This window comes from Carassius carassius, chromosome 13 (assembly GCF_963082965.1).
Source record: "Carassius carassius chromosome 13, fCarCar2.1, whole genome shotgun sequence".
In the NCBI taxonomy this organism is placed as follows: domain Eukaryota; kingdom Metazoa; phylum Chordata; class Actinopteri; order Cypriniformes; family Cyprinidae; genus Carassius; species Carassius carassius.
Genome location: NC_081767.1, coordinates 28,048,434 through 28,071,485, shown reverse-complemented (window position 1 = coordinate 28,071,485; position 23,052 = coordinate 28,048,434). Strand labels below are relative to the sequence as shown.

Here is a 23,052-nt window from a genome sequence, read left to right as displayed (position 1 = left end):
TCCAATCATAACAGATGTCAATTTTGCATAGTGTATAGAAGTCTTACATAAAAACAAAATAAGGGTCATAGAGAAGCAAAATGCTCATTAAAAACTAAATGATATCTGATGCATTTTGGAAACAAAACTAGTACAAATTGCAAGAACCAATCAGGTTTCATGATTTATAAGCAAGAGTCAAGGGTGCACAGGTTTTTTTTTTTTATCTTGAAACTGATATGTTGCATTATGTGACTTTGTGGAAGAAATTATTACTTGAATTTGAAAAGTTTGCAAGGTTCATGGCACTGAATCTTTGAAAGGTATCTAGAGTAGCACTTAGTAGCTTGATACTCGAACAGAAATGTATATTTTGCTTTGTTTTCGGAGCAATATCTCTAAATAAATTACAATTACTTCTGGATACTTCTCCATTGACTTTCATTGTATGACCCATAAAATATAGAATAGAATAGAATAGAATAGAATAGAATAGAATAGAATAGAATATTTCCCTTTACTTGTCTTTCTTTCACAGACCTATCCTTAAAATTGCATATCCCATACCTTCCTCCACATCCTCTCAGTCCAACGCCTCAGTCCAACGCCTGTCCTATGACCTGAGGTCAAGGTCATACATGTGCTAGAAAACAACTAAAAGTGGCTAATCTATTTAAGAGAATTCCAGTAGGATCGCTGACTGTCCACTTCAGTCAGACCCGGCATTATTGATCGATCCATACGAGGCAAATCCCCAATGAAGCCAAAGGCAGAAGCAACTTATTTGTTTGAATTGAGCCTCCTGTTAAACTTCGCTAGAGCACTGTTAGATGCACGCGTGTGACAGAACAGTAATAAAAGGCTGAAGGAGAGGACATCAGGATGGAAGGGCACACACTCCATAGCTTAATGCTCACTGAGGAACACGCGCGCACACATACAGTATACGTCTAATGCCCACCAGGGAGACTGCAGGAATGGTGGGATGAAGAAGGGAGGCCAGGCGGTTTGGTGACAGCACCGTCGACTCCTTCATTAGTACAGACAGCAGAGCTACTGGCTGCCATGCATACCAAACTAGCACTCTTTGTGCTTTTTATGTGTGTGTCTGTGCGTGCGTTTTACAGTCAGCAATTGATGTTCATTGTTTGCTTTGTTGTGTAACTTCATAACTATATCCCACCAGCCTCGATAAACAGTGTAATCTCAGCAGCCTTATGTGCGCAGTTTAATATGTTCTTCTATTCTAAATAGGGGTGTGATAATATTCTCGTTATTGTGTTATGGATATTTCATGATAATATTATCAGTAGACCTCGATAAACCTTGAGAGAGCCCATAAACCTCGAGAGAGCCAAGCGCAGTCAGTGTTTTTGCTCTGTACTGACCCCTACTGCTAGATAAGTGCAGACACTCAGCGATGCCATACCTGCAATAGCCTCAATTCACATAGGGTGCTTCTCAATATCCCTACTCGTCTCCTCGCTCCTCCGTCCTCCATCCTATGACCCGGAAACCGATCGAACACAGCCATCTTGAAGGACATCTCAATTCTCTAATTGCACCACGAGGAGACGAGGATCGAGGAGGGAGGAGGCTTCATGAGGAGAGATGAGCGAGGATACACAGGTGTATCCTATGCGGAAGTATTTTATCGACTTAACGTGACGCACGTATAAATTCTCCTCCCCCTTCACATCTGTTGTAACAATTTTTATTTATATTTTACCTTTTCACTTCAAATAAACCATGCATGTCATATATTTCAAACAGGGCATCTTGCTTTATTAATATTTATTATGAATGTCTTAATTAACAAACTTTAACAACATAAGGGCAGATCCCTTTAATTACAGCTGATGACACTTTGAAGTAACGCTGAAGGGAGCGAGGATAAATCATTTCACTTGATTCAAGTCCTCCATCCTCACGTCTTTTCCTTGCGTCCTTCCCTCGCATCCTGAAAGGGTGGAGCTAAGACACGAGGAAAGGAAGCGAGGAAAAGAAACGAGGATGCACAAATATGAATTGAGAAGCACCCATAGTTAGCGCCTCTTTAGGAATCATATAGACAGATCTATATTGTTGGGGGCTGTCTTATTCTTTTTAGACAAACAGTTGGTGGTATCCAAGAAAAGGATTAGCTGAAATAAATAATTGCATTAAACTACATGATAGCAAAGCTGTGCAAATGTTTGAGAATGTGCTAATCTTGGAGAAAGTGCCCACCCTCTTAGAACAAAAGGATGCGGGTTCATCAATTCAGATATCTCTTATTCAGAATATTAGAATGTTTTATTCCACAATATATAAAAAAAGAATCGATAAAAAAACTGTGGCAATAAAACTATGTCATTAAAGTCCCTGTTGGTGTCATGTACTGTACAGGTATCCCAATATTTTTGTCCGTATAGTGTATCTCTCCAATTTCTTTCTTACGCTCCCTTGTTTAACTTTTTAAGTACTTTATTAGCAAGATGCAAATATTTGCAGCAGAATATATATACAGGTGCTCAATAAATTAGAATGTCATGGAAAAGTCAAACTCAAATAGTGAAACTCGTGTATTAAATAAATTCAGTGCACACAGACTGAAGTAGTTTAAGTCTTTGGTTCTTTCCATTGTGATGATTTTGGCTCACATTTAACAAAAACCCACCAATTCACCATCTCAACAAATTAGAATACTTCATAAGACCTGTTGAAGAAATGTTGGCCTTCTGGAAAGTATGTTAATTTACTGTACATGTACTCAATACTTGGTAGGGGCTCCTTTTTCTCTAATTACTGCCTCAATTCAACGTGGCATGGAGGGGATCAGGTTTGAAGCCCAGGTTTCTTTGACAGTGGCCTTCAGCTCATCTGCATTTTTTGGTCTCTTGTTTCTCATTTTCCTCTTGACAATAGTTCATATATTCTCTCTGGGGTTCAGGTCTGGTGTGTTTGCTGGCCAGTCAAGCACACCAACACCATGGTCATTTAACCAACTTTTGGTGCTTTAGGCAGTGTGGGCAGGTGCCAAATCCTGCTGGAAAATGAAATCAGCATCTTCAGAAAGCTGGTCAGCAGAAAGAAGCATGAAGTGCTCCAAATTTTTTTAGTAAATGGGTGCAGTGACTTCGGTTTTCAAAAAAAACACAATGGACCAACACCAGCAGATGATATTGCACCCGTAATCATCACAGACTGTGGAAACTTAACACTGGACTTCAAGCAACTTGGTCTATGAGCTTATCCACCCTTCCTCGAGACTCCAAATGAAATACAAAACTTGCTCTCATCTGAAAAGAGGACTTTGGACCACTGGGCAACAGTCCATTTCTTCTTCTCCTTAGCCCAGGTAAGACGCCTCTGACATTGTCTGTGGTTCAGGAGTAGCTTAACAAGAGGAATACGACAACTGTAGCCAAATTCCTTGAACGTCTGTGTGTGGTGGCTCTTGATACCTTGACACCAGCTTCAATCCATTCCTTGTGAAGTTCACTCAAATTCTTGAATTGATTTTGCTTGACAATCCTCATAAGGATGCGGTTGTCTCAAGTGGTCGTCCATCTTTTTCTTCCACACTTTTTCCTTCCACTCAAATTTTTGTTAACATGCTTGGATACAGCACTCTGTGAACAGCCAGCTTCTTTGGCAATGAATATTTGTGGCTTACCCTCCTTGTGAAGAGTGTCAATAATTGTCTTCTGGACAACTGTCAGATCAGCAGTCTTCCCCATGATTGTGTAGCCTAGTGAACCAAACTGAGAGTCTATTTTGAAGGCTCAGGAAACATTTGCAGTTGTTTTGAGTTGATTAGCTGATTGGCATGTCATCATATTCTAATTATTTGAGATAGTGAATTGGTGGGTTTTTGTTAAATGTGAGCCAAAATCATCACAATTAAATGTACCAAAGACTTAAACTACTTCAGTCTGTGTGCACTGAATTTATTTAATACATGAGTTTTACAATTTGAGTTAAATTACTGAAATAAATGAACTATTCCACAACATTCTAATTTATTGAGATGCACCTGTGTATATTTGTGTGTGTGTGTGTGTGTGTGTGTGTGTGTGTATCACAGAATGTGTGAAAAAGGTGTTTCGAAAAGTAAAATAATAATAACAAATAAATAAAATAAAATGAGTTGAGTTGTGTGGCATTTCATTATTAAATCTGATTGTTGTGGATGATCTGAAACTTTGGCAGTCTCTAAAGTGAATCATACCACATGAGTGACTTGTAAATTCTGCACTTAATGTTCTCTAATGTGCTTTTATACTGACACGTGGGTTTTCTGCTCTTGCACAGGGTTTCCTTAAGCCACAATCTGACCTAATAAAGAAATATGGACGCATTTGTGGGTAAGTCTCCCTGGATTTTACTCTTACTGTTATTGAAGTGTCAATCAAATTAATACATTTAATTTGATTACATTTATGTTGTTTCTTTGTCTTAGAAAAATCTGAGATTGATATCTGAAAGAAAGCATTTTTTATTATCTGGGAAAGCTTTTGTCAAAAGCATTAACCCTCTGGAGTCTAAGGGTATTTTTGGGGCCTGGAGAAGTTTTGTCATGCCTTGACATTTGTGCTTTTTTCAGTTTCTTATAAATATCTAAATGGGTAAAGACTAATCTCACTGTAATCAGCACAAACTGGGCTGTAATAATATGTGAAATGCATGTATGTACATGATTGTGTTTTTGAGAAAAAAAATATTATGCGTGGTTAGTGAAAAACTAAAAATGTTAAAACGCTTGAATAAGGCAAAAAAACACATAAAGAACAATGGTTCCCGGGATTTTTGAGAACTGGAGCTTGTAGCCTAGAATTTTTCTTTCTAAATGATGTGAAAATCATCTTGTTTACTCACTCACAGAAAACAATATATTGATTTAAATTTTCTAAGACACTTTTTGTTGGTAAAAGTCATATGCGAGTAGGCGTCAACTACCATGAATATCATTGTGATTTACACCTGAGAAGACAAAGGGCCGCATAATGAGCTGCATAATGAGCCATTCAGTCATCTGTGCCACTGTGAGTGAGGAGTTACAAGAGAGAATGTGAGAACAAAATAAATCTATATAATTTTATGTTTGTAGTTTATTAAGAATATATTTAATTATCCCACAACATAATTTAATATCCACTTGGGGGAGCAGTTAAACAGTTTATTAGAAACAATCAAAGCTGACTTTCAAACAAATTGTTTGGCATGCTTACTCCAGTCACACAATCCTTCAGAAATCCTTTTAACAATCTTATTTTCTACAAAAAAAAAAAAAAAAACGTTTGTTGTTATTATTATCATCATTATTATTAATGTTGAAAAGAGCTGAGAATATTTTTCTGGGTTTTTAGGGGGAATAAATGGAAAGAAAAGCATTGTTTTTACATTTGTTACAGTTATCTATTTGTTACATTTATATTATTTACATCAAGCTTTCGAAGGGTATAGTGTTGTATATTGTTATTGAAACTTCATAATGTTTCACTTGATTATACATTTAGTCAGGAATTATAATTTGGAAAAAGTCTAACTAGTAAAACGTTTACACGTTATGTGAAAACTAGTACAAGTATATAAATAAATAAAAAGAGACTTACTCATGTTTATGATCTCTGCTGAATAAAGTGCTTCATTCTTTTTTTCTGAGGAAATCCATTTCTCAAATCCTCAACCACATCACATCTTTTTGGGGTGAATTATGTGTTATTCCTCTCATCGCGAAGCAAACAGTAAAATAAAAAAAACTTGAACAGTCTCGCTGCTTTTTCTTCTGTTATGGGCGTATTCAAGCCGCGCGCTTCAGTTTGAATCTGAATAGCGCGTTCGGCGCGGGGGCGTGGTCACATTAGATATAATGAAGGGAGACATGAAAAACAGACATCGCGTTGTTTTCATATGGATTACTTTATCACAGAATATCTGTTTTCGGTGACACTTGTTTAGTTTAAAAATAGACATGTCAAGCTTTCTATAGATATCTCTCTCATGTATTTTCGTTGAGTATTCACGGAGTTACAGTTCATTTAAATGACGTGTTTGTAAAAGAAGATCAGCGCAGACAAAGGCTGCAGACAGCGCACCTTGTTTGTTATCTTTATTTTATAAGTGCACAAACTTTTGTTGTTATTATGTCTGTATCCAAAAAAAAGTAGACCCTTTACAGATTCGATTGATGTATTGCTCTTATCTGTACGATTAAAACTGAAAGTGTAATTTAAGTTCTTTTCGGGGTTATCAGGAGAAAATGACTCAAAACGCGTATATGCGTTAATCGACTCCAAAAATATGTGAAACCTATTTGTTTTGCCAAGTGAAACATGAATGATATCTCATTACCCCTTGTGTAATAGAAAATATTTTTTTTCTGATGAAAAGTGCCGTACACGATTGCTTTAGTCATTTCCACATTTATAGAATTATTTTAATGCAAAAGCATCTGTGTATAACACCCATCACACAGGAGGCCCTTGTTCACAGTCCTGTCTTTTATATTCAGACAGTATGAACCACTCACGGAGTGCCCAGTATCTCTAATTTAGTTTTAATATGCCTGTTTCTGAGAGGCCGACTTATCCTCGAGGGAGATCAAAGCATCAAGTGCCACGGGGCTTCCTGTGTTTAATATGAGCAGAATAGATGGGAAGAGAATCAGAATGATGCTGGTTTTGTCTGTTTGTGTGCGTGTATGTGTGTTCAATGGGATCCAGGGGTTCTGGATTGGGCGTCGGGACCGAAAAAGGGGATCTAATTCAGAGTCGTGTGGATATATGTCAGGAGACATTACGACATCTTTCAGTTAGAGTAATCCAAGAGGCTGAGCTTCTCGCCGAAATCAAAGGGCTTTGAAATACATATCAGTGCTCTGCATGCTCCTTAAAACTCTTGTCGGTTCCCGATGTACAAACCATCAGTCTTCTAAGTTCAGACGTTTCGGCACATTGCAGGAGTGCTCGATTTCAAATGTGTAGAGGGCTTGCAAACGAAGGTGTGATTTTATTTTTTGCTCTATCCAAAAATATCCTTCAGTTATGGTTTGAAAATATCTTGAAATGCCTTCTAACCAGAATGCATTAATGAGATACCCTATAGTGAAAGAGACCATATGGGCTTTTCAATGGCTGGCAGCTAAAGAACAGTTTGTTTAATTGCATATAGAGTGCAATGCAGTGATTTTCAGATGTTTTTAGGTGTGAATTGTCTCTAAATACATAAAAATTACTTCGTATCATTGTATTAATGAATTTTAATATATTTCTCAAAAATATATACGTAGTATGATATTGCAACTTGTCATAATGAGATTTTTCCAAATATTTCACATTTCTCATCTCATAGCAATGATCATAATAATATTAGTGTATGTAGAATCATTCTCAGAATGATATTATTAGTGATATAGTATCATGTAATAATGAGATGCTAATAATATTAGTATTATCTTTCTCATATTATTATTATTGTTTCTCATCATGACAAACTGTATCCTAATGATAATAAGCTTTATCATGAGTAAGTCAAGTCATAACTGTGAGAATTGTAATATGATAAAACAATTATATTTAATAAATATAAAGGTAGCACTTTATTTACAGTCCTGTTCCTGATGTACATACTATGTACTTATTATAGTAGTTACAATAACTATGTAATAACTAGGTACTAACCCTGAACCTACCCCTAAACCTACCCCTAACCCATGTAGTTACCTTGTATTACCAGAACTTTCTTAGATAAATACACTATAAGTACATGTACTGTAAGTACATGCACTGTAAAATAAAGTGCAACCTATATAAATATATAATAAATAACATTCTCATAATAATGACTTAGTTGCCATGGTATTAGTTGCACATTATTTTACAGTATGTGCATTTGTACTTACATTGTACATACCTAGGAAAGTACTGATAATAGATGGTAACTTCATGGGTTAAGTTAGGTTTAGGCCTATTATCCACTCACTGTAATTACTAGCATAGTATGTACATAAAGTGCTACTAATAGTAATGTAATGTAATAAAGTGCTAGATAATAGTATTATGATAAAATTTCTCATTACTACAAGATATTAGTATTAATATAGTATCTCCTAAAAATGACAAGCGTTCTCATAGTAATGACTTACTGTCTTAGAATAATGCTAAACATTATCATGAGTTAGTTAAGTCAAATTTCTACCAAATATAAAATCTCAGTAATAAGGAAATTTTACATAATAACGACTATGCATCTCATAATGAGAAGCTTTCTCGTTATTATGGCTCAAGCATCTAAGTCATTATTATGAGAAAGTTTCTCATTATAACTTACAGAATCATATTTTTTACTGCGTGGCAGAAATGGGCTTAGTATTGTTCATTGTTGGTTCATGATACCTATTGTTAACGACTGTAATTGAAAATTAAACCATTAGAGTGATCATTTAATGTTTTACATTGACGTGTTACCAAATCTTTAGATATTTTTTTTTAACTGGAAAACATTAATAATTGTCTTTTGCACTGTGAGTGATATATCAGTCTGTATTGCACGTGAGAGACTTTCACACAGCTTTTCGGTTTGCGAACAGACCGCCGGCGCAGATGCATAGATAAACCAAAACATACTAATGAGATCAGTGTTTTATAGGTCACTTAGCTGCAAGCTTAATTAAACTCATCCTGCTCCTAGAGCCATGTGGACTGCCAATGTCAGCTTCATTAGCACAAGATGATATGAAGAGGCTGTGTGCTCTGCTCTGAGTTTTACAGTAGGCCTACCAAACTGACACCGGCACGTGGAAGGAGAGTACAGTCAATGATAAGAGTGATCTGTCTCTGCTGTGTTTGCCTCCAGCTGAGTCCCAGCCGGGCTTAAATGTGCTTTACAGCCACTGGACACGGTAATGAACCTAAGTGAGCCTTCTGCTGCAAAAAAGGAGCTTCCAAAAGCTTGTGTGAGCTTGATCAATGGCTTTAGATATTTGCCTAAAAGCTTTCATATTCAATTATCGGTGCCTAATAAGGGTGTTTAATTATCTGCTTGTTTCTTCAATTTCCTGTGGAGCTGATTCTCAAGAGGAAAAAAAGGGAAAATGACAGGAAGTTGCGTTTGAGAGGAAGGTGGCGTCTCATGCTGGTGCATGCAGGGGCACATATGTGCTCACAATCCTCCATTTCACAGCGTTTGATGGTATAACCTCGCCACATCTCAGCAGTGAAAGCTGCCATGCGTGACTTAAAAAAAGAAGCTACCCAGCAGCCTCATCAAATGTCTCTTTACTGAGCTGACCTTGACACACACACACACAGTGTCAGTGATATGAAGGGAAGACGGTGTCTATGGGGTCTGCAGCCACAGATGTGCTGCTTTATCCCTGTGTGAATTTGTCCTTTGTTCTTTTGTATCTTCCTATTCCCCTGAAAATTGACTGGTGCAATGTTATTTATTCATTTCATCTTGTTTGTTTGCTCTGTGTGTGTGTGTGTGTGTGTGTCAGTTATTATATAGGCCGGCGGCCTATAGTAATCATAGCAGACCCAGATATGCTCAGACAGGTGATGGTGAAGGAATTCAATAAATTTCCCAACAGAATGGTGAGTGATATTACGTTTACAGTCTAAAATCAAATACACACACTCGAACAATTCATCTGAAGTTGTATTATTAAGCATACTCTATTTCTTCTTAATGAGTTTTTAATTAGTTCTTTTTTAATTGCTTTTGAGTAAAATATCTAAAACTCCTTAAAAAGGAGAAGCCAGATTGCATAAGATATTAAGACTTGTTTTCAGAGATAATTTTTGGAATATAAGTCAGTGTTGTTATAAAACTAAACCTAAAATCATTTTGTTAATTGAAATAAAGTAGAAATAAAATAAAGTATAAATATTAGAACTTTTGGAAATAAAATATACACTTTCTGAGTTAAAGCAGTAAAATTACTTAAGCACAAAACAAAATTACTAAAGATAAACATAACATGGAAACATAAAAATATTATAAAATACTATAACGTTTTTTTTTTTTTTTTTTTTTTTTTTTTTTAATTGCAGGTGGAGTAAAACAAAAGCAATAATTTAAGATACATTGTCTGAAAAACATACCTAAGGCAACTTTATATTTAATGCAGTGTTGCTTCTCAAGTAAATTTTAAGGATATTTATTAAACTAGTTAATAAGACAAATACTCAATAAGAATGTATACTGTGTGTGTGTACATGATTTTGCATTCTCTTCTAGCTTTGCAATCTTTATTTACATTATACATTTTGAAATAAGTAATAAATTCATAAATAAATATAAATTCATAAAGCAAAAGAAATGTGCCAAATTATAGCAGACATTGGACTGTTATGTTAAATGGGTCTGGAAAATAATACAGATGTTTCTATCTTTTTTTTTCGTTTTCTATTTTTATTACATTTAGTTTGTTTACATATATTATACGCATGGTATCTAAAAATCAATTCATGTATCATCTGTCAGAGTTTCCCACTTGTAAATACAACTTTGCTTTATCATTCATGTGCTCAAAACTCATTATTACGATATTTTCGGTTCCACTTGAAGGCCGTCAATTCCTGATTGATGTCATCACATAATTCAGCAATTATTTGTCAACAGCATCATAATTTATGATTGCAGACATACACATAGCATCTTCCATAAATCATAAAATCAGCTAAATCAATGACAGGGTGGGTTTGATATATTACTTTCACTTTTTCCTGCAGTCGATAGGATTTACTGTATGTAGGTGTGTATTTGTGTGTCTAAATCAATGCTGAGAGTGCACGTCATGTGAATGATAAGGTATTGGCAAAAGGCTCCAGAGCTTTGAACTCAGTCAGTTCAGGGAGGTCAAAAACTAATGATCACATGACTTATGTATCAAAGCAGAGTCAAAGGTCATGAGATTGTCTTGCTGCTGGAGCGGAGCCTGCTGGGTAAACCATTATGGCAAGGCCAGATCAATACTGAGGCCATGTGCACAACTGGGGCTTATAAACTACCTCTTGACCTGTTTGTGTGCATGGATGTGTACTTTTAAATGTACAACTTAAAGCACATCTACAACCAACAGTGGGAGAAAACTCATAAAAGGAGAATGCCATGGCACTAAAAAACAAACAAATAATACGCATTGGCAGCCGTTAGCACAGATATCTACACACAAGATCAAAGTCGGCCCAGCACAAAGCTCTGCCACCTGGCCTTGGTTTCTGCACTAACTTTTAGGCTAACAACCTATGCTTAGCCAACTCGGCGTACAACAGTAATGAATCCAGGGCTATTATTTATGTAGATTAACCAAGACGAATCCATGTAGAGCTTTTTATAAACACATTCCAACAGTTTGGAGTCTGAGAAAGGACTGTGGTTAATCTGTTAAGTCTGAAACATTCTCTATGCAAGTATGGAGATGCATATGCGAATGCTTTGCAAAGTTTTTGCAGACGGGTCCCATTGTATATTTTTTGCATTACTATAGCAGAGACAAACCTCTGTGCTCAGTTTATCTTTAAAAATATGTGGCATTGAACGCTTAAGTATAGCTAGCTAGCTTTACCTGTCCACAGTTAATAACTCAAAATGATCAATAACTTACTAATGCTGACTCCTTTTGAAAAGCAATATCAATATCAATATCTGATATCAAACTAGAACAAATTTGCTTTCTTTGCTATTTACTACTTCAAACTACGAATAGTAGTTGGTCTGAATGAGAAAACCTATAGAAAACCACAGGAAGGTGTGAGCACATTAGTGAAATGTATGATACATTTTTCGAGCAAAAAAAGTCCATTGTCTGTTTCTAATAGTAAATTATCAAGCACCGTTTTGAAATCGTTTTCAAAACAAGAAGTTTTTTTGGTCAACATGGCGAATCCATGTGACCAAACTGAAATCTGGGAAAAGCTGAACTTTCACAATCACGCAACATTCACTATTGCATGGATTCCGATTAAATTTATTTGATTTTGCCTGTTAAAATTTGCCAAACAATGGTACATGTGACCTTGCCTAAAGTCTAATGTCTGTTATAGCACCTCTTATATGTAATGCTGAGAATGCAATATATTTGTGTTGCCTTATGAATTGCATTCTGACACATTTTAAAAACTCAATGATGTGTGATATCAAGGTTGCATAAATATAAGTGCTAATGGCTTAAAATGTTTGCGCACAGTTCTGTAGCGTATATTTTCGGCCAAACAATCACCACTGCTACTAATGTCATAGTTATAGCCTACTTCACAATACTGGATTCCTATTATATGATTTTATTTCTCCCACAAAAAGTAACCAAACGATGGTAAATGTGACCTCACCTGAAGACGAATGATGGCCTGCTATAACTCCTCTTGTGGCAATGCTGAGAATGCAGTATACTTGTTTTGAATTCCAAACTGCATCTTGCATGTTTTATAGGACGTGTAAAATCAGGGTTGCATAAGAATACTGTAAGTGCTTACATAGACTAGAGATGTTTGCAAAGTTGTGTACCAGATGTTTTTGGCCTAAAAATGCTATGGATATCATATTTATAGCCTACTACACAATACTAGGTAAATTACATCCAGTAGAATGCTTTAGATTTAGTCCTAGTCTTGTCCTTATAAACATGTCCTTTTCGGAGTGTACAAACCCCAGCTGTGTTCTCAATGCAGACTGTCAGGGGCATGACTAAACCCATGAGCGACAGTCTGATCATGCTGAAGGGCGAACAGTGGAAACGAGTGCGCAGCATCCTCACACCGACCTTCAGTGCTGCCAAGATGAAAGAGGTGAGCTCTGCTGTCTTACCTAAATGTGTGCTACACAAACATTAAAGCTGTTCTATGAAGCAATTGTTCTTGTTATGCAATCACATTGTATGGCCTTGAGTTGATAAATCAAGTATAGCTCTATTGGAACAGGCTGGAAAAAAATCTTGGACCTGTAGAGGACCTCATATTTTTAAAGTTTTTAAAAGTTGCATAAGAATTAAACCCTGGTCATAAGATGTGCAGATAAGTATGCATTTCCAAAAACATTGGAATTCAGTTCACAAAAGCACACGTACACATGAATATTCATGGATAGTTTGAAGTTTACATGGCATTGGGAGTGGGACAAGTTCAAGCACACATAAAATATATATATATATATATATATAATTTTTTTTTTTTTTGCAACATCTGGCGAACTTTTTGGTTGCAGTATCAACATGTTCCTGAATCCTAACTGGATGATAGTTAAATGAACTCTTTGCCTATTTTTGAAATCTGATTAGTTGATAGGATGTAGATCCAGGAACATGGAACAAAAATCCTCACATTGTGCAAAGAACACCTTGTTCCTAAAAAGACTGAACCTTGAAAGAAAAATGTCCTTTCGAATCCTCATCTGAGAGTCTTAAGCCTATGTGTCTCCTCTGTCTCTTACCCTACTGCGTGTCACTGGAGATTTGTTGTTAATAGGAGCCATATCAGGCTGTGTTATTTTGTCGGAGCCTATTTGCACAATGTGTTGTCATTACCTTTTTGAGCATTTAGGTGGAACAGCTCGATGATACTAGACTATTAGTTCTCCCGTAGTGAGAGATATGAAACTGAGAGCTAGGAGAGTTTGACAGTAGGGTTTTTTTTTTTTTTTGCACGTCGCGTGTGGGAGAACAAAGAAGTGTGTCTCCTCCAGAACAGCCCTTCACTAAGTGCACTTTACATGTACTCTTTTCTGATTAAATAAAACGGAGAAAAACAGAAGAAAGTTAATAGAAAGTAAAGAGGTGCAGTAGTCAAGAGGAACAGACTTGAGTGAAAGATGAGGTCACAAACCCGAAAAAATGAGATTAGCACATCACTCTTAGAGAGGAGAAAAAAATAACAATCAGTTTAATTCACATGACATCATTGAGGTAAAGAAAAAGACATGAAGCTGTCTGCTGAAAATGTATGATCGGCAGTGCTGGAAAGATGTGATAGTTGTGATGGGGAGGTCTTGGATGGCAGCAGTTAATTGCTGTTTGTCTTCTTGCTAACATGTTTTGAAGTGCCAGTCAACACATCTTACATCATAGAACAGGATCGATTCTCCATCGTTCTTTGCGTCTCAGGTGACTGCTTATTCATTTACTAGCAGAATGATTGAATGGGATTAATACATCACAGATTAAATAAATCCTGGTTTAAATTATGTTGTCAATGTTGATTTCTCCACTGAAAATGTTTAGTAGTCTGGGGTGTATGCTATGTTTTGGAAACTGACCCTGTGAGTTTGTGTCTTCTATTAGCCTTGCCAAGAATCGCAGATGATTTCATCTCCCTATAAAAAAAAAGAATCAACTTTGGGGATATTTGTATAGTTCTGGCATTTTTTCTTGGTCTTTTTTTTTCTGCAATGGAATGCAGAAATGGAGATTATATTTCAGAATTACACTTGCATAGACATTTAAATTAAATAAAATACAATTAAAAAGTATGTCTATGATTACAAACTAAAATAACTTTTCTGCTTTAATGCATTTTAAATTTATTCCTATGACAGCAAAACTGAATTTTTAATGGTCCTTCAGAAATCAGTTCATGCACCCTGGCTGAATAAAAGTATTAATTTCTTTCAAACAAATAAATAAATAAAATGCATGACCATGAGTTTATTTATAATCATAACTTTGTTTAAAATATATTTGTATTACTATATATTAATAAATAGTCATATGTAACTGATGACAATTAAATTTATTTTGTAATTAAATTACGTAATTTACTAGTAATTTAACTAGTTACTCCCAACACTGATAATTATTAAATATTTGATTTGTTCTGTCTATAAATTAAACAGTTGACTTTGGTCAACAACAAGTGTGTCTAAGCTTTTGATTGGCTTTGTGTGTGGGTACCAAATTTTATAAAACTTTCTTGCATTATAGAATGTTGCACACACATTGCATGGTTTGCATCTAAAGTGCTTATATATTTGGCCCCCAACTGTATGTATATGTCTACCTATGAACCAGTATCCATTAATGATGTCATTTCCCTTCTCTGGCTGAAATGGTAAACATGTCCGTCAGAAATGTCAGAGGTGTGTGCTGCAATGAGAGAAGAAACCATGATTGTTCTCCATGTCTCAGTTGCACACACACACACACACACACACAGAGATACCAATAATAGTGGAGTGTCATTCACCCAAGCTATATTCAGCATGGTGTGACATCATTCAGGAGAAATCCGCACACATCACTCTCCATCCATCATCTCTGAACACATTGTGGGAGAGAAATACTGCACAGTGACACAAACTTCTAATGAGCTCATAAACATCTTAATCCAAGTCTCTGAGCTGTGTCTTAAAGCACGTCCATTAACTTAATCACAGTAAACAAAGCCATCATGCTCGCTTTTTAAAAACCAACAATATCGAGTTCCACTGCTAAATAGTAGCTGTATTTGGCAGACGATTTTATGTAAAATAAAATCGGGATCAAAATTCAGCTTGCCTGAATGTTTAATGTATAACTGAGCTCCAAGTTGTGAGTATGTGTGTGCAACAGTGTAGGCATGCATTTGCTGCCTGTATTGATTTTCATTAGCTGTGGTGCAGCAGTAGAAAGATACAGTAGACACAGCTCCTGTCCTTCTCCATCAGCCTTTCCAGTCGTCTTCATCTGCCTGCCTGCATGGAGTCAATATGCATCAACAAACACACACATGGGACGCACACACATATTCATCTCATTTACCACCAAGTATGGCCTCACCGAGATGTAATTTGTTCCAGGAAACCTGAGATAACTTGACCACTGGTGAATATAAAATGTGTTGAATAACAAAGCATTTGCTTAGACTATATAGACACAATTTAGTCATTTGTGGGACTTCAAGAAACTGAATACTTTGTAGTGTAAGATGCATACAAAATGCTGATGTAATGATGGAAATAATTTAAAATCGGTTCCTAGACTTGTAGGGACCTGACTACATAGACAGGATTTTAAGGGATCATGTGTTAGGTATTCAAATGAAGATTGTAAAATATTGGAAATCTTAGATAGCATTGCATGTACAGTAACTACATTACAATTGAGAAATGAGAGGTTTTAAAGGAAGTCCCACTGGTCAACCATCCAACCAGATAAAAACCTACCATTGTCTGGTTACTGTATCACTTTAAGTTGTTTAAGCTTTTTTTGTTTAGTTAGCAGGGATTTAAATTTGTCTATTTTACCCAATATTTGTGCACGATTTATTTTTTGCTTATTATAGTGTTAGCTTAGTCACATGCTTGCATCAAATTCTGTTGTGGGCAATCGTTTTGATTCTATCATGAGATGCCATAATGCCTGTTTAATTAACAAACCAAAACTACCTAGTTCTACTAACTTCACTTGAGAAAAAAAAAACATTTAGATCAGCTTTGCCTACTACATTCAACTGAATCTATCTGCTCTGGCTCTGAAATTTGATAAGTAGGTTTGGCAGAGTAATTAAATGTTAAATTGATATCATTAGCTTTACTGTGCAATAAAATGTAAAGATCTGGCCAGAAACCTCCCTACCCCCACCCCACAAAAATCAGTACATAACATCTTTGCTTTCTTACACTTCTGTTCCTTCCTTTATTATTCTCTCCATCCCTCTTTCCTCTAGTTCTGTATCTCTTTCTCTGGCTCTCTCCCGCTGAGCAGGCAGGTTCAATAGGTCTTGTAAGAGCTGCTGGCTTATCATGGCTGCAGTCATGGGTGTCAGGGAGCAAAGCCATAGCCATCAACACAGAGCATGGACAACCTCTCATCTCGCTGAGATACAGAGGTCTGAAGAAGTGCAGTTCCAAGAATCATGTGTTTAGAGTAGCTTCATCTGTCTCGAGCCCTTGAATAGACCAAACTAAACAAGCCAAGCTGGGAGTCGATTCCTTTCATTATAATAAATGATAAATAAACATTTGTGTATGAGTGTCAAATGATTCATTAATGAATCATTCTATATTTAACAAATTCTCAGTTAGTTACTCACAAATGACTGGAAACATCAATCCTAAAAAGTCATGAATGTAAAAGTGTAGGTGTCTTAATAGGAATACCATAGTACTTTCCACAACAGATCACTGTACTGTCAGTTTTTTTTTTTGTATAAAGGGTATACTAGCAGCATTTTACTCTATGGAAACCAAATAGTTCATGGTGTTTTAAACTGTTTTGTGGTTTGTTCTTAATAAATATATCAATTAATTAATCAGTTGTTTCTTGAGATCATAAAATTGAGCCTTTTTCCCATTGGTCATGCTCTCTGGGATCAAAAGCCATTAATGGACTTGGCTTGTGGCTCTTTCCAGTGTGCTTTTCAAGATGGTTGTGGGAAAAGGAAATAATACCATCAACAGAGCCTACTTCTTTGCATGCACAAACCATTTTCATCATTTGTGTTGGTTCTTTAGGAGGACACATTAGACTGCATTTATTCCTTGTTATCGGCTCGCAGCAATTTGCTGTAATCTAACTCCTTTGCATTGGTTTGTGGTGTTTACTGATTCTGATATCTGTGTGGGCACAATACTTGCTTTGCAGATGGTTCCCCTCATCAACATGGCCACAGAGACATTACTGAGAAACCTGAAGAGCCACGCTGAGTCCAGGAACAGCGTTAACATTCACAAGTACGAGTTTCTTTCAACACGTCTGTTTCTTTGATTATTTCAGAGCTTTCAATAGTATAATACATGTTTGTTTTGCAGGTGTTTCGGCTGCTTCACGATGGATGTAATTGCCAGTGTGGCGTTTGGTACGCAGGTGGACTCTCAGAACAATCCGGATGATCCTTTTGTGAACCACGCCTCCAAGTTCTTCGCTTTCACCTTCTTCAAGCCCATCATGATATTCTTTAGTATGTTCAACCATCACATCCAGAACACAGTGCAGGCAGCATTCTCATTTTGGTCTCATTATTGTACAATGGATATCACAGCTTGGAAAGTGCTTCCGACAGATGATATGAAACTCTTTTTCATTATGCTGATATTTTTCGATTAGCATATTTATTATACAAGTAAGAGGAAAAAGTCAAAATTTCTGAAAAATTCTGTTTTTTCCTGGTTTTTACTGTAGTGGCTTTTCCATTTCTGCTTAAGCCTCTTGCTGGTCTCCTTCCCAATAAATCAAGAGATGAGATGAACAGCTTTTTTATCAAATGTATTCAAAAGATGATTAAACAGAGAGATGATCTTCCCCCGGAACAGGTAAAGCCGTGAACTATACAATTATTTAATCATTCCTCAGTATCAACCACATAAACATGTTCGTGATCTGCTTGTCTCTAGCGGAGGCGAGACTTTCTGCAGCTGATGCTGGACGTCAGGACCGGCAACAAGTATATGTCTTTGGAGCACTTTGATGTGGTCAATGACGCAGATGAACAGGCTTGCACCGACGAAAATGGGCAGGAAAATGGACCAGGAAACGAGTCCACCAAGCGCGCCCAGCAGAAGAGAATGATGACGGAGGATGAGATTGTCGGTCAGTCCTTCATCTTCCTGTTGGCTGGTTATGAGACGAGCAGCAACACACTAGCGTTCGCCTGCTACCTGTTAGCACTCCATCCAGAGTGCCAGAAAACTCTCCAAGAGGAAGTGGATGAATTCTTCAGCAGACACGTGAGTCAGGATTTAAATGCCTGTTGCACTTGGAAACCAACATTTATTACATTCTTATTTTGAGAATATTTCATTTCATGTTATGCACAGATCATTTATGGTATAAGTGACATTCTCTGCAATTTTTAATACAAAGTCTTTTGTCATATTAGTTCTGCTGTGGATGCTCATAAATGCCGTTATGTTTCAAAAAATGCTTTTTTGAAATATTTTGTCTTTGTCCTCCATCTCCGTGTGGAGTCTCTGCTCTTTAGTGGGTTGCTTTGTTTCTTCGCATTAGTTTTGAAGGTCTGCAAGATCCGGCTCGGAGCATTTCTCAGAAACCATTTACTATCAGGACCACTGATTAAATTTAAAGGGACGGAAACAAATGTTTTATGGGTGGGGTATATCTCAGTGGGCATAATGGGTAGGATATACCATAGAGCAGTGGTTTTCACTATAAAGTACTGGGGATCCTTAAAAATGAGAAAATGTGTGAAAATGTAAAAAAAAATTAAATTAGTTAAAATTTCATTCATTGATTTTTGCAAGTTTATACATCTAACAATACTCTTAATCGTAGGTAGAAAAAGAGAATATTGTGAATAGTGTGTCAGTGTAATAGAAATGAAATATTTTCAATATATTTTCCATATAGTTAATGTAATTTACCTACCAAATATAGGGAATGCCAGTGAAAACTGACATTACAGCTTTCCTCAAGCTAAAAAGCGAGTTAATATTTAGGCTTAGGGGTTTGTTGAAATCCCTAACACTAGCTATAGTGGTACTTGGTTTAGCAAAGACTACTAATAAAGAGAAAGACAGCCAGACGGGTAACATTTAAACAATTAAGAAAAGCTGCTGAATTGTGACTGTGATACTGTGATAATAGCGCTCCGTTTGCAATGCGTCTGCTTGGATAATTTACTCTCCTCTATAAATATACAGTAGTGGCGGTTTGCAGTGATGATGGTGAATCTGCTGATTTGATGTGTTATGCTTGTGCATAATGTGCATACTCATGAGAGAGACAGAGGAGTTCTTGATTGATTCTCTGGAACAGTGTAATCTGTGCTACAAAGCGCTGGAGAGGCGGGATGGTGATGAGGAGCAGGGTCAGATGTGGGAAGAAGAGCCTCTAAATCAACGTACGTTATTAGGGGATGATTCTGGCTCTCTCACATTACTTTTTCCTGTTTGTTCCCCCTTATGTCAAGGGATCACTCTTCCCTACTGCCTGAGCTTCTACAGTCTCAAACAAAACACTTTGCAAGATTCTATTTAATACGGTTTTAATGAAATCCGTGAAAATAAAAAGTTTATTAAACGCATTTACGTGAAAGAAACTGCTAGGCAGGAGAATAAAGATGTGAAGAAGACAATATACTCAATATTTAGTGGTGTTTGCTAAGACGTATTATTGCTTATACTTAAGGTTTTAACACACCGCTAACCTTAAGTAGTAAACTTCAGTGCATAACTTGTCCAACATTTATGCTACAAACTTGAACGATACGTCAAATTATTTTTGCGAAAAGCTGTGGTGATGTTTTTTTTTCTTGATCGATGATGAAATGGGTAATAAATGAGTAAATAAACCTCAATCCATTTCTAGTTACCAGAATACCTTAGAGCAGGGATTCTTAAACTTTTTTTGATAGCCAAACCCTTTTGCACTAAAATATTCACTCAAAGTACCCCAAGATTTGCATGTTTTGAGTTTTATATTCTTTATTTGTATTTTAAGATTATTTATTTACATTTAAAATGAATTTAACAGTACACCATTTTCAACTGAAAAGGAAAATGTATGCATTTTGGCCATCCATTTACATGGCAATGGCATTATGGGGAACTAAAAATTGAAAAAATGTTTTAGAGTTTTTTAAAACGATACAGTTATCGTCTACATGTAAACTACCAAAACATGAATTTGTGAAAATGGTGATGTCTTGCACGTACATGTTTTGTGTTCAGTTTATAGGCGTGTTTCCAGGTTTATAGTATTTCTTAAAGTGACATTGCCATCTACTGGCCTGGCATGCACAAGACAGCATTTTTAGTCATTTTCGCAAATCTATGTGAAGAATCGCTTGACAACGTTGCCGAATGTATGTGAAACTTACTCAGGTTTTATTCAAGCGGCAACCACCTGGGGTCTCATTTATAAACGTTGTGTATGCACAAAATAGGCATAGAAATTGTATTCGCAATTTTGTACGCACATATCGGGATTTATAAAAAATAAACTTGGTGTAAATATGTACGCATGTTACGGACATTCTAGACCATGCGTACTCTTTTTCCTGGCGTGAGAACACGTACATGTTTACATTAAATATTCTACTTTCATTAATGGAGATAAGCACTGAAAATACATAAAGTCATTACTCAGAAGTTAATAAAAAATTATATGAATTTAGACATTTAGTGGATGCGCTTGATCACTTTTCCTGTTGCACGCTGTTTTAATGATGCACATATGCACAATAATTCATCTTTAAACTGCAGATCTCATGCTATGCGAAAATATTTTAGTGAGAACAATGATCAATAATGATGTGCTCTTCGATATTATGGGGGACACTGCTGGATTCAGTGGTCCAACGGTCCATTGTCCGGTTTGAATAGGTCCAGTGATAATAGCTTATTGTACAGCCGCAGATTCCCCGAGGTGTTGATGTCGCGTGAAGTCAAAGTGCCACTGTATTTGAAGGATACAACTTGAAGAAAATGGTAATTTGCATGTTTTCTTTTTAAAATAGACTACTTTGTCAGTGACTTGCCGAGTCAGACAATTCTATTTACACTGCAATAGATATAGGCTAAAAATAACTAAAAGATGTTCACCTTATCAGCAAAACTATATTAAATTAAATTTTAATTGTTTAAAATAATTGAAATACTATTCGGCCAGTGGAAAGGAATGAGACCAACTTGCCTATATTCTAAAATATTTATCTGAGAACTAGGGCTGTGCAAAAAATCAAATGCGATTTTCATGTGCATCTCATCAGTAAAGATGCTCCTGTGATTAGAAGTACATCTCCAGCACGTGCGTTCAGATCAGGGTTGCCAGGTTTTCACAACAAATCCTGCCCAGTTGCTTCTTAAAACTAGTCCAAAACTAGTCCAATCGCGTTTCCAGGAGGTTCCCCGATAAAAATTGCTTCCCGGGGTTAAAATATACATTTTTTGGAAGGGTTACCTTGGTAAAATTCGCAATTTGGGGGCTAAATATCACGTTATTTGTATTGGGGTTGCTTCAAACCGCGGACATGAAAAAAAATCGCAGACTTGGCAATACTGGTTCAGGTGGAGCGGCAGTTACTACACAGAGCCGTAGTCTACCGACAACTAACACAAAATCGTTTTCAAAATCGACAAAGAATCGCCTGCGATTTTAACATCGGTTTTGTGTAGATTGTCAGTGAATTATGGCTCGGTGTAGTAAATGCCAACCGGTGTTGCCAAGTCTGTGGTTGTTTTTCATGTCTGCGGGTCGAAGCGACCCCAATACAAATAACGTGATATTTAGCACCTAAAATGTGAATTTAACCAAGGCATCCCTGCTAAAAAACGTATATTTTAACCCCGGGAAGCAATTTTTATCGGGGAACCTCCTGGAAACGCGATTGGGTTAGTTTTAGACTAGTTTTGAGAAGCAACTGGGCAGGATTTGTTGTGAAAACCTGGCAAACCTGATCCGAACGCACGTGCTGGAGACATACTACTAATTACAGGAGCGATTTTTACTGGTGAGATGTGCATGAAAATCACATTCGATTTTTTGCACAGCCCTACTGGGAACTAAAGTTTTGTTTTTAGGGATTTTTATTTTTTATATATTTATGCTAAAAAATAACAAGGATACTGGATGATTTTTAGCAATAAAAATTGTGTATGGCACAAATAGCATTTATAGTCCGTATCTCATATTTCCTTAATGTCTTGAACCTTTAACGGTGTTAAATATGGTGTCACATGGATGGGAATATGTATAGAAATTATATGCAGATGAGGTTATGCATAGTAAAACTATGCGTTGTAAGCTCCATATATGGTGATTTCGTGGAGGAGTTGGGGTGGAAATGCACGCACGCACACGCATCTTCCTCTGACTGGGATTTATAAAGGGTTGCACAGGTTCTGGTGTATGTTTTTTGCATACGCAAAATCTAGCTTTTGTGCATACGTACACTTTTAGGATGAAATCTATAGAGAGTTTTATAAATGAGACCCATGTTCTCTCTCGTGAAGCCAACAAGAAAGTGACTTAAACTGTAATTCATCAACTGGCCGCTAGAGGCTGGCTGCAAAAGGGAGTCAATCCCATAGACTCCCCATCTTAAAAACTTTACAGCAAAAAAAAAACGCTGGTTCAAAAAATTATTTTGGTCTATATCGCTAACTTTGACCTTCGTGACAACTGTGAGGGGGTTGAATTTTTTTTATAACTCATCTGTT

The 23,052-nt window shown here is 36.4% G+C and overlaps 1 protein-coding gene across 1 annotated transcript in view; it reads left to right on the top strand.

The window, feature by feature from the left end:
* The window catches only part of LOC132156277 (thromboxane-A synthase-like), a 58,048-nt gene that overhangs the window by 19,063 nt on the left and 15,933 nt on the right, over window positions 1-23,052 (top strand). Inside the window, exons 4-10 of the mRNA XM_059565208.1 lie at window positions 4,276-4,328; window positions 9,461-9,557; window positions 12,636-12,752; window positions 17,519-17,607; window positions 17,686-17,834; window positions 18,056-18,186; window positions 18,268-18,600. Of these exons, the coding sequence (XP_059421191.1) occupies window positions 4,276-4,328; window positions 9,461-9,557; window positions 12,636-12,752; window positions 17,519-17,607; window positions 17,686-17,834; window positions 18,056-18,186; window positions 18,268-18,600 (969 nt within the window). The remainder of the gene's footprint in view (window positions 1-4,275; window positions 4,329-9,460; window positions 9,558-12,635; window positions 12,753-17,518; window positions 17,608-17,685; window positions 17,835-18,055; window positions 18,187-18,267; window positions 18,601-23,052) is intronic.